At 34.1% G+C, this 13,549-nt stretch overlaps 1 protein-coding gene across 5 annotated transcripts in view; it reads left to right on the plus strand.

Annotated features, from left to right (window-relative positions):
• Glra2 (glycine receptor alpha 2) overlaps positions 1 to 13,549 on the plus strand; it is a 270,770-nt gene that overhangs the window by 54,524 nt on the left and 202,697 nt on the right. For 3 of the 5 annotated variants that reach the window (XM_004635060.1, XM_004635059.1, XM_004635062.1), the window contains one exon: positions 5,750 to 5,817. In XM_004635060.1, the coding sequence (XP_004635117.1) occupies positions 5,750 to 5,817 (68 nt within the window). Of the gene's footprint in view, positions 1 to 5,749; positions 5,818 to 5,908; positions 5,977 to 13,549 lie in introns of all 5 variants that reach the window. The other 2 variants (XM_004635063.1, XM_004635061.1) reach the window with 2 other exon arrangements.

Raw genomic sequence — 13,549 nt, forward strand, 5'->3', positions numbered from 1 at the left:
CTCTCTCTCTCTCTCTCTCTCTCTCTCTCTCTCTCTCTCTCTCTCTCAAATAAATAAATAAAAAAAGTTCTTAAGAACCTACTCATCTACCTTAAGGAACCAAAGAAGAAAAAACTAAACCTACACCTTACATAGGAAGTAAATAATAATGATTGAGGCAAAGAGAATAAAACAGAGGAAAGAAAAATAATTGTAAAACAACAACTGCAAAAGTTGGTTCTTTCAAATATCAAGAAAACTTACAAACATTTACCTAGACTAGAAAAGAAAAAAGAAAGAAGATTCAAATAATTTCAGTCAGAATTAGTTATGGATTTTCCAAAAAGAAAACACATTGTAAAAGATTATGAACAACTTAGGTAATGTGGGTGAAGTGGAAAAACACCTAGAAATACAATAATTACCTATATGGTTCAAGATGTAAAATAGAAATTTTAACAAATATATAGCAAGGCATGAGACTGAAGCAACATTCAAAATTCTTCCAACAAAGTTTAATTCATTTCTAATAAATACTTAAAGAATTAACATCAATTTACCTCAAATTCTTCCAAGAAATAAACAATAAGGAAATACTTCCTAACTCATTTTATAAGTTACCATTAGTGTGAGGTCAAAGTCAAACAAAGACAAAGAATAGAAAATTACAAACCAAAACCCTTTCTACAATAGATGAAAAATCTTCAAGAAAATATTAGCAAGCCATATCAAATAGCACACCATGACCAAGTAGGATTTATTTCAGGAATATAAAGCTTATTTACTATTTAAAAAGTAATCAAAGTTACATACCACATTATTAGAATGAAGAAAAAATATAATCACCTCAGTTGAGGAAGAATAGCATTTAACAAGTTGAACATCTTTTCATGATTAAACAACAGATTGATTAAACACATAACAAAAGGGAACATCTCAGTCATCATAAAGGACATTTATGAAGACCCATAGCTAATAATGTGATCTACCTATTAACTATCTATAAGAGGAATACTTAATAATAATGACTGAAAACTTTCTCTGATAAGATCAAGAGCAAGGATTTATTTATTCTCATCAATGCTGTTCAGTATTGCATTGGAGGTTTTATCCAGAGAAATTAAACAAGAAAAGGCAAAGTAAGGCATCCAAATTCAAAAGGAAAACTATTTATATTTATAAATCACGTGGTCAAACAGAAAATTCCAAAGAATCCAAAAAATTATTAGATCTAATAAGTGAAGTCAGGAAAGTTGAAGTCAGTTGTGTTTTATATGGTTGTGATGAATAATCTGAAAATGGAATTAAGAAAATCAATTCCAATTATAATACTATCTAAAAGAATAAAATACCTAGGAATAAATTAAATAAGTGAAAAAACTGCTGAGAATAATTTAATGAAGGACCCAAATGTAAAAAGATATTTTATGTTCATGAGTAGGAAAACTAAAAATTTTTAGGATGTCCATACTACTCAAAATGATCTATAGATTCAGTGCAACTCGCTTCAGTTTAGTTATGGGAAGATCACTCTATCTCACAACAAAATAAAAATACAAAGGAAGAACAGAGGAAGAAAATAAGGGAAACAGGAAAGAAGGGAGGAGAAGTGGGAAGGAGAGACACAGTAGCAAAGGAGGAAGGAAAGGATAATAATATGAGATAGTAGATGTTCACATTTTTTTCCTAGTCAAATTCTCATTCAACTGAACTTGGAAAAACATTACTTTGCAAAAACTCAATTAGAGAGGGTTAACTGAGACAAACTATTTCTACATTTCACCGAATACATTTATTCACTTGGGATCATGTCTAAGTACATGTTCTTGTTAATCAGAATACTTGAACAGATTGCTGGATGTTTCCTCTACATCTAGCTGTCTCCCAAGGGCCTCAGGGCCCGTAGGCATGGCTGTAGGAAGGATTGCATTATGGGGGCATTATAGTGGACTTGCACTTGTTTTTAGAAAGTGGTATGTGGTCAGAAGAGAAGAATCTCTGGGAGTGTGACTGGGAAGGGTGTATCTCCCTTGTCAGCTCCTCCATCACTATGCTTATGGAAGGCCATGCCTTGAGCAGCTTCTCCTCTGCTAAGCCCCTCTGTCAGGCTATCTGGCGTTGGAGCCAGCAGACTAAACCTTGAGCCAAAATAAGCCTCTCCTTTCAGTTGTGGGTACAGGGCATGGGGCGAGGTGGGGGAAGGGAGTGACCTGTCAGCCATGAGGAAACTGACTAGGACTTTAGGCCAAAACACTGCTGCACTAGCACACATTAGCATAACACAGGACACAGTTCTATTACTCACTGGGAAGACCCTGCAGGTCAGGCCCCCTATTTAAGTAACTTCTACTATGAGGGTAATTTTGTTGGTCTTGGAAATTTTACCCTGGAGTTAAAAGTATCCTTCAAGTTAGGCAATTCCTGCTTCTTACAAACTCTGTGTTCTTGGAAAAATCAGTTAACCACCTTTGTGTCTCAGTCTTACTCATGTATAAAATGCAGGTCATGATACTCCTTAATTATTGTGGAGTGAAAGAAGACACACATTGGCACACAGTGAGATTTTAATTTGTGTCCCTTCTGGTATACGTATGTGCTAATCTACCACATAAACACAGCTTACTGTTTTCATTCCAAGGTTTTATATACAAGTGCAGATGAACCTTAAAAAAAGTGTCAATCATTACAGAGGTCCTACATAAAGGATTAAGAAATGTAAGCGACAGATCACAAAGCAGAGAAGAGATTGCACAATGAAGGCAGTGCATTAAATTAGTTGTAAGTTTAGGTTTGTGAAATCAATATAATAAATTTATCCTCACTTTTCTAACTTTTTTATAACATATATTTTACTTTTTTCTATAATTTTATTGAGAAAAAATCGCAATGAGACAGTTTCAAACCAAATTGGTAGGACAGTTTCAATAATTAACACATTGCATACATTCTTCCTAGTGGTTAATTGCTGTACAAGATGCGGACATGATATCCTATTTACAAACATTAGAACAAATCCCTCTATTCATTAAGAGAATGTAACTATATATCTATCCTAACAACTTTCAATACATAGATACAAAATGGACATTCATCTGTATCCCCTTTTTTGTTAAGTTCCATTATTTGAATATTATAGGTGTGTAAACTCAGCAAAATATTCTAAAAGAGTCCAGTAGTCCATAATAGTATTGGGTCTTCCACTTGACTGGCAGTGTTAGAAATTGTTGACCTGAGTCCCCCACAGCTCAACATAAGCATGGCTTTACTTCTTATATTTTGTTTTTATACTTTTCATCTGGATGGTTAAGACCAAGATAAAGCAAGACCTATGCAACAAAAGTTGTAGTTTTTGGGTCTGATAAGGTCAGTCAAATCCCCTCAGGATTTATCCTGAGATCTTGTACCTCAGATTTTAGATCCTTTGTCAGTGTCAGCCATGTGGATGAGATATTCCATGCTCCTGGATAGGAAGAACCAACATTGTGAAGATGGCCATACTCCTAAAATTGCTGTACAAATTTAATGCAATCCCTATCAAACTACTACCAACATACCTCACAGACCCAGAGAAATCGTTCCTAAAATTTATTTGGAACCAGAAATGACCTAGAATAGCAAAGGCAATCCTGGGCAATAAAGACAAGGCAGGAGGCATTACAATTCCTGACTTGAAATTATACTGCAAGGCTACTGTGATAAAATCAGCATGGTATTGGCAGCAAAATAGACCTGAGGATCAATGGAAAGGGCCAAACATACTCACTGGAAGAAAGATAGCCTCTTTAACAAATGGTGCTGGAAAAAATGGCACTCTACTTTTCTAATTATTCCAGTAGAACTTTAAGGAAGTACTTAACTCCTATAACTTCTAGTTTTTTCACCAGTACACATTACCTAGAGCAGTAATGAAAAAGATTCCCCTTTTTTGATGATTTAATTAGAAATTTTAATGTGCTTAAAACAGTGTGTCAAGACATGATAGCTTAAAAATATTTTGAATATTACTATATACTCACACTGCCACTTACTTCTAGAATGCATAAAAACAAACAAGTAATGGTATGACCCAGCCTACTAAATGCTTCCAAGGCAATTGAATCAGTCAAACAGATAATGTACAACACAAGAAAAGCAAGGTTGAAATTTTCAAGTTCCTGCTGTTAAAATGTGATGATATTTTGAAGTGATTTGGATAAGGATGCTAAAATGACATTTCCCTTTTTTTCTCATTCTTTCTTTTTATTATTCACTTTCATCTAGTATGTAAAAATTTTGAAATATTTTCAATTCTTACTTGATCCAAAAAGAAATATTTCTTTGTGGAGGGAGAAGTGAAAGATAATATATGCAATTCCTCTTTACTTGCCTCTATCTTGTTTAATTTATTTCTTATTAGAAGAAAAACATTGTTTTAATAGAAAAGCATTGTATGACCAAGAAAGAGATTCATTTCCCTTTTTTCTTTTCAGTAACAGAAACACAAAAGCAAAATCAATCAGATAGGAAGTGAAAATGGAGAAAAAAAAATCTTGGCAGATGCTAAAAGACAGCCTCTGATTCTATGCCTGCACTTAAAAATATAAATTAAAATAAAGTGAATTGAATTGTAAAGAAGAACAACTAACATGTATTTTACTATAATACTTTACTTCTTTGTTTACCAGAAAATCTTTCCTGCATATTTTTTTCTTTGTAGTTATGTAGTTTTTATCCCAAGTTTCCTTCTCCCATTCTAAGAACAAAACTTGGACTTGAACAGTTTAAAAACATTTTATGGTTACAACTTGTGTTTTTACTACCAGCCTTTATGGGAAGCCTTAAGCCAAACTCCTCTTCATTCAAATTCCACCAGCTGGTTTGGTAGAGAGCCAACTAGGGTGTTGCTTACACTGGTCTGCTGTGTTTTTATTGAATGAAGAAGGACAAATTCCCACAAGAAAAAGCAGTGAGTAAATAGATGGTTTGTGGCAATATTTTTTTTAACCTTACAAAACATTAGGAGAAAACTCCATGTAGGCAATAAACATATTTCCATGAAGCAGAGAATCATCCTTGATTCACTTGTTGATGAAAGAAGGTGAGAGGAAAAGCAGGCTATAATCATCCTGGTCCTTGGGTCTCTGGAGAGAGAAACAGACTCTATTCAAAGCATATCTAAAATGTAATAATCATTGCTTTACACTGCATTTACTCAGGCAACAGTACAAACATTAAATGACATTGTTTGTGTTTGTCTTATTTTCTTTGTTCTGTATTTCTATGCATAATTTTTCATTTAGGTCACAATTTAAGTAAAAGGGAGTAAATTCAGAGGTGTCAACAGAATCAAAGCAATATATTAATTTAAAAGTTGGCAAATGAAAGGCCATGGATGATCCTGACCCATCCATAATGCAAAATGCAGCTCCAATTTGACTTCATGAACCAAGCTATTTCATTGCTCACAGTTGACACTTGGGGTATTGATCCTAAGGTCAGAGAAAGCCATCCAATCAAAGGGTTATGATAATAGCAAACTATGCTAATGAATTTAGGTAAATCATCATGACTTGTATCTTCCAAATTCAAAATTTTTCAGGGTAAGTTACCATTTTCTAGCCATCATTACCCAAAATACTAGTGCAAAGATTATTGTCATGCACCTCTGTGCAAAACCATTTGTTGCTCTCTCACCACTATTTTATTTACCTCTCTAGCCATTTGCACTAATGTTGATGGAGCTTTATTTTTGCTGCAATGCCTATTGCAATATTCTTATTGCATTCTGCAGGTCCTCCAGTAAACGTTACTTGCAATATTTTTATCAACAGTTTTGGATCAGTCACAGAGACCACCATGGTAAGTGCTACAATGCCATTGGCAAGAGAAAAACGTGACTCAATTATGCCATGAACACAACCTGTCAAATTTTCTATTGTTCAACTTGCAGGGCCTCCTGTAAATGTTACCTGCAACATATTTATCAACAGCTTTGGGTCAATAGCAGAAACTACAATGGTGAGTGGGGCTGAGCATTGAAGCCATCGTGTGAAGGAATGGGATATGGGACTAAAGAGCATTGTTGCCTATTTGTGTGACACCTACTGAGTGCCAATGTCCGGCTTTTATCACACTTAAAAAGGAATAATTCATATTTCTTCATTTGGACAAACTTTATCACATAATCATTACTTAAAATTTAAGGATCTTTAATCTCTTATACTAGAGAAAGTTTGAAGATATTTGATGTATGGTTATCAATAGAATTATCAGCAAAGAGCATGGTATATAATTGAGTACTTAAACACAAACATCTTCAATATTTTATAAATATAAATTCCAAAATTTGATAAATGCTGTTTCTGGTCTTTTATATATGAAGGTCATTTTAATATGGTCAATATTTCCTATGATGGAGATTTAAGATAAAAGTCAATGGGCTGAATTTATAAGAACACACACATATGCACAAATGCATATGCACACTCACAATTGTTTTGGACATAAAACAATTTCTTGGCAATTGCTTCACACTCATGATTTTTCAATAAAATACAACGAAAACAACCAAATTAAAGCTCATTATAGTGCTTATTTGGACATCTGTCATAAATTTGAAAAAAAATTCAGATACTATAAAATCCTCATGGACTGGGAAAGTAGCTCAATATAAAGTTAATCTAGGATGTACAAGGCCCTGGATTCAATCCCTAACACTGCCGGAAAGGAAAAAGGAAAAAGAAATCCACCAAGACTCCTTATAAAAGTCATGCTCATATTGCCTGTGACATGTCTATTAGATTTACTGCACACAGTACTAAAGCTTGGAGGACAATACATTTTGGCTAAAATGTTTTCCTGGTATGATTTATTTTAAATCCTTAATCAATTGGCTGGTTCTAATCTGAAGTATTATATAAATTATCCAGCCATATGACTGGATGAGACCAAAATAAAATATTGTTGAGCTTGATCAGTTATTATGGTGGCTGATGCTTTATAAACCAAAAACATAAAACAATGAAAATAATTCTATGGAGAAGTGAAAAATATGGTTTTCTCTTTCTATGAATTTTCCTGTTAGTCTACTAAGATCATGTTTAATAAATGACTGTACTTTGTAATAGCCATAAACCTAAAAAGAATTAATTCACCTTTTAGTACTCATTTTCACTTACAAAATTAAACATAATGCATATCCACTACCCAATTCAATATTACCATGAAATAGCACTGTCCAGAAGGCAGGCTTCTGAACTTTGACAGAATAAAATAATAAAGCTTTGAGAATTTACCTCAAAAAGATACATTTTTCTTCTTTTTTTTTCTTTTTTGTACTGGGAATCAAAGTTAGGGTCTTGGGCTTGTCAGTCTTGCCCTTATACCACTAAGCTACATTTCCCAGTCCCTAAAACAGATACTTTTGATAGGGTTATTAAAAGACTCATAAGAAATGTTAAGCATAGGAACAATAATCCAACTCTGGACTTGGCATTCAGTTTCTGTCTCTCCCTCTTGTTTATATTCTTATAAGAGAGGGACAAAGCTTCCAGTAGCCCAAATCACTGTCACCAGCCTTGCACGATGGCATTCAATGACAACACTTGCACGACCTAATGCTGATTGCATTAATTAGACTCCTAATTTGCTTTGATTAAATCTCTTCATTGCATCATACTCTCATCAAAAATGTAAATATATACTTTTTTGATTTTCATTGATGCAAGAATAAGCTAAACTTAAGGAAATGAAAATGGAAGACATGGATATCCTGTTTTCCTTTGTCTTTAATAGTAACTCAAAGTTTTTAGTCCGTGGGCTGCTTTAAGTGCTTCCTGGCCACTTATTCAGTGTCTTCTTTTTCATATTTCCTAACAACAGTTTTGAAATCACTGCTGAAAGGTAACATCAACAGCCTATCCTGATCTGTAAGACAGATTGAACTGCATGGTTAGAAAAGTGATGTGTATCATGCATTTTTTGTTTTACTTCCTAGCTTTTGATGTAATGACAAGCTTCTTTTGGCTTTGAAAAATATATTTTATTTTTGTCAATTATGGCTTTGATGTAAAACTACAAACATATTTTGGAGCCCTGTCAAGCTGATGTCAAAGAAGAAATTCTCATTCCACTCAATGAGATAGATATTGGCAAACAGAAAAGGGAAATGAGAGTTTAGGTACTGTCACACCTACTCAATTCTGTCCTTTTGGCATGGAAATAGCCATAACAGTAGTGAGCAAATTGTTGTGGCTGTGCTTCAATAAAGTATATTTATCAAAACATACCAGATCTAAAGTTGTCAACCCCAGATCAAAGATTTCAATATTTAAATAGACATAATTCAAAGGTACTGAAGAATGTGACAATTGGTCCACTGAGGAAGAGCTCCCGCTTGGCACCCTATCTTAATCAGGTCAGATTTCTATAAGAAAATAGCATAGATTAAGTGGATCACAAACAGCAGAAAGTTAGTCTGCATTGTTTTAGAAGTTGAATTCTGAGGATGTCTGTAAAATCAGATTCTGGTGATGGCTCTATAAAGGTTACAGACTGTTCACTTCTTTTTTCTTTACATTGTGGAAAGAACATTCTCTTGAGTCCCTTTTATAAGGGAACGAATCTCATTCATTAGTACTCTACCTTTATGATTCACTTACCTCCCAGAAGCCTGGCTTCCTAATACTATCATATTACAGGTTAAGTCAACATTGACCTTTGGGAGGATACAAACATTTTAGTTCATTGCACTCATAGGGAGTCATCACAGCCCCAGTGTCCTTTTAGCAAAATTCTACAATTCAGCTCTGCATAATTTACTTATACTTTCACAAAATTTAAATCAGAAAATTTTATCAAAAAATAAAACAAGATTAGATTCTTCTCTCAGTCACTTTTAGCTGGAATAAGAAACTTTAGCTTTTATGCACAGTGATGAAGTCATTGAGGACACTGATTGGTGCTATTTTCCAGAGATAATAGTTTTGCTTTCTCTACATTTTCTGGAATTAATTTTTGCAAGAATGGTTTATAATTTTGAGTTTCTAAACATGTTGATTTTCCTCTTTCCCCTCACACCTCACGCTCACCCCATGACCCAGATAGCATTATTAAAGGATTTGGTTTTGTTGGGTGTTGGTTTCTAAAGAAAAGGCAATGGTTATCTGTTTCAAGATCTCAATGTGAGTTTCTTTTGGTGCTATACAATCTGTTCTTCTTATGATTAATGGAAGCCCACTAATTCAGTGTTGGTATTGCCTGACCACAAAGTGCCCTTACAGATCCAAGACAAAATCTCACTTATTTGATACCAGTCAGAATAGGATAACACATTTGAATTACTCTAAGACATAATTTTATGGATCAGTGTGATGATATGCATTATTTTACTATATGCATTTTGTTCATTACAAGGCAGGGAAATGTTGGTGGTTATCATTAATTGACGCTTTATTAAGAGTATTCAGTAGAATAAATTTTGTATGGTTTCCAAAACATAGACAACCAGTAACCGATATATAATGAGACAAGTTACATTCTGTTTCTGGAATGTTAGCTTGCTTGCTTTTCTCTTTCTTTCTTTCTTTCTTTCTTTCTTTCTTTCTTTCTTTCTTTCTTTCTTTCTTTTTTCTTTCTTTCTTTCTTTCTTTCTTTTTCTTCTTTTTTTCTTTCCCTTTCTCACTTTACTGCTCATAACAACTGAATTTATAGGGCAGGGTACATTATATATATGAAATCCTCTCTTCCTGGACATAAAGGCACTGTTTGAGAATATCAGTAATGTTCAGAAAAGTCAAGGATATATGTAGCTTTCTCCATGGATAGGCCATCAGAAAGTGGAAATTAAATGCTCTCCTCCAGGTTCCAAATGACTTTGGGAGGGGATGTGCACAGATACTGTGTGATTTGGACCCATGGATGTTGGAGCATTGCTCATGTCAGAGCAGTACATCCTGATCCATTGCTCACTTAACAGATGGAAAGGAGAGCTCAGTGTGTATAAATGTGTCTACTCAGAAAAATTTCCCTAATGGAACTTTGGATACCCCCAAATCTGCCCTTAAATTTCAAATCTCTGTTTGTTACATCTAAAGCATAAATATTGGGCTGGAGAGATGGCTTGGTGATCTAAGTACCTGCCTGGCAAGCACAAGGACCTGGGTTTGATCCCGGGTACTGCATGTTGTGCCAGCCTGTGTTGAGCCAGCCACAGAAACCGGGGCATTGTGGCACACACCTGTAATCCTAGCTCTGAGGAGCCTGAGATAGGAGGGTCGCTACGTGTCTGAGCTGTGTAGTGAGACCCCGTATCAAATAAATAAATAAATAAATAAATAAATAAATAGGTAAATACGTACTTTACCTCTGATCTGAATTCATGTTCTTGAGGAACACAGATTTTAAAAAATAGCAGACAACTCTTTATTCGATTTCATGTTATGCTCTGAAACCTCACTGAAGAGTCCTTTTCATTCTGTAGCCACAGAAGCAAGCCATCAAAAGATGCTGTTTAGACATAGCACATTGCTGTGTTTCTTATTTTTGCCTTCTCAGCAAATAACTAAGAAACTGTCACAAAACTGACATTTGTTAAACAGATGTATAAAATGACCTTTACTTTGAAACTACCAATGTAATATTGAAGTCTGAATTAATCATTAAACAACTATCTCTCATAATTTTATGATCATTTTATGTTAAAGCTACTTTCAGCATTACAGTAAAACTGAAGTGCAACATAGTCACTGTGAGGAATAGAGAAAACATATCCTTATCTTTAGTGCTTTAGTGATATTTTATAACACATACATACAGATATTTCTATCTATCTATCTATCTATCTATCTATCTATCTATCTATCTATCCATCTATGTGGAAAGAGAGTTTTCATTACCTAATCTAAAACCCAGATCAAATACAGGCAAACAAATTTTAGCACAAGGAAATATGTCATTTTTTGACATAGAATATGTCCCTGGAGAGAGAAGGCATTTTGAAGGAAAATTCAGTCTGCATTTAAGCATGTTTCTCAATATTTACTTTCCATTTAATATTCCATTAAACCAAGAAGCACAAATAAAGACAAAGAAAGATGACAGGGCAATATAATTATTCTCCTGTGATTTGGAATATCATGAAAAAACTAAACCTATCTGCAAATAAATAGATGCAATGCCTAGATAAATTAGATGTGTAACATTTTTACCCTGCACTGGAAAGGCAGGGAGCTGGAATAATTACACAAGCATAGCTTCAAAAAGTCATTTCTTAAGGTATGTACTTCTGTATGTCCCAGGTTATTCTTTCTTATTCATAAATGTTTATAAGGATTTCTGTTTATTTTAGAATAGTGTATATCATCATAAAGAAATGATAGATGAATTTTAGTTAGTATACATTACAAAAATAAACATTTATAATCAAAATTGCTAACAAGGGTCTTATTTTGAGTAATTTCTGTAATTGTGGTATAAAGTATATTTTCTCTTCTAAGTTTCACACTTACCCTTGCTTATAAATAGTGGGATTATTTTAAACTAACCTTCAGCAACTTAATAGTTCTAGTGTGATACTACAGACCTATTGCTCTTTTTAAAGTTGTAACATGAGGGGAGCAATTCCATAATTTTCTACATACAAAACTCAAAATTGAAAGTCTAGAGAACACTCATGGGAAATATACCCTAAAAAGATGTATATTGGCTGTGAAAATCTATGTTGACATATTTTTATTCAAGATCATTGTTTTTATATTGCGTGTTACTAAAAGTAACTAAAGTCTCTCCATGTAAATCTTTAAATCATTCTGAGACTCAAGGGGAAAATTACAAGGATGTTTTCTTTGTGATTTTAGTGCATGCTGCTATCTGGTTTCTCAATGCCCCTCTGGATCTAAGATTACTTCTTGATGAAAGGTGGTCAGTTTCTGGGCCTCCTAATAGGCTAAGATAACCAGTCCATTTGCCTCTGTTATTTCCAACATCCATTACTTCTGGTACTTAGATTCCCTCCAAAATTAGCCAATGAAATGGATCCTATTCTACTGCCTATTGAAACAAGCTTATAAACTTCTCTCAGACAATTTTCTTAAGGACTAGTTTTAAAAAAAAAAGACCAGTTCTTATTCTGGGGAAATAAAGATGAATGGATGTGAGAAACTGGAGAAGCTACATTTTTTCCTGTAAAAAACTTTAAGAAAATCTCTCAATAATTAATCTAATGTGTACTTTATAACACTACTCATACAAAACTCCAAAGCTTCTAGTAACTCCTTTTCCCAACAAGACACTGAATGGGAAATAAACTTTGTCTAGTCACCCCGTCTCTGTCTCTTTGGGCAATTTGTCTTACTCTTGGTCTACTTACTGGATATTTTACTTGACTATGTGAGTGACTAGAGAGCAAACAAGTTGGGTTTGAGAATTTATTGTACAGGCATGGTAACAACATAAACAACTGCTTGTTGCTAAAATTTTCCAAGTCGGGGCTGGGGAGATGGCTCAGTGGAATATGCACTTCCCTGGCAAGCACAAGGGCCTGAGTTCAATCCCCAGTTCCACAAAAACAAAAAAAAAAAACATGGTTCTAAAATTTTCCAAGTCAGAATATCCTCATATTTTACAATAGAGAATATCAAGGGAGTTTTTTTCTTCTTAATAACGTAGTTTTTCCTAATGATCTGAATTTTGAGTAGCAAGCATATCATTGTTTACCTATAGATCTGCATTATAGGTTGCTCTTTTGTGGGACACTAGATCCAAATTCTAACAGAAACAATGGATCACCCTAAATAAACACAAATAGCACTGGTAGATAACTGTTAGCTATGAAACTATAGCCCTGTTTGACTACATATTAGTGATGAAGTCTGGATCAGATGATCAAGTGAAGGAATGCTTTCCAAGAACCTAAAGACCTCTGAAGAAAAGTTCCCTGGAGGACAGTCACTGCCCCAAGCTGATTCATTCGTGCCAGAGGAAATTCCCAGATCAAGTTAGAATGCCAGGGCTGTACCTGAGGCTCCTATAAGGGAGAACACTTTGTCCATATGTAATCAAATTAAGAACACATGAAAAGATCCCTATATGAAGCATCAAGGTGACTACCATAGGTACAATACAGTCTAAGAAAATGATATGAAAATAAGTAGCTATATGAGAATTATTTTGCAGTATGTTAATGTTTATTTTGAAGACTTTTAAAAGTATTGGTCCTTCAAGTCATAGTTTTCTGAAATTTTCACTACCAAATTGCAAAGTGAAATTTCTTCTGCTCACATGACCTTAGTAGAAAAAGACAAAAATTTATGTCATTGTTGATCTGGAAGATTAATCACTTTTATTTGACAGTCTACTATCACTAATTGACTTCTGCACTCATCATTACCTTTTCCTACAACAAAATCAGCTTGAGTTAGTATCATTTCATCCCAGAATTAATCTAATCATAAAAATGCAACTGAGTTAACCTGCCCCTTTGGTGTCCTGGTTTGGTTGAATCTTCTTTCTTCTTCTTCTTCTTCTTCTTCTTCTTCTTCTTCTTCTTCTTCTTCTTCTTCTTCTTCTTCTTCTTCTTCTTCTTCTTCTTCTT

The sequence above is a fragment of the Octodon degus genome, unplaced genomic scaffold (assembly GCF_000260255.1).
Source record: "Octodon degus isolate 3935 unplaced genomic scaffold, OctDeg1.0 scaffold00069, whole genome shotgun sequence".
Taxonomy (NCBI): Eukaryota; Metazoa; Chordata; class Mammalia; order Rodentia; family Octodontidae; genus Octodon; species Octodon degus.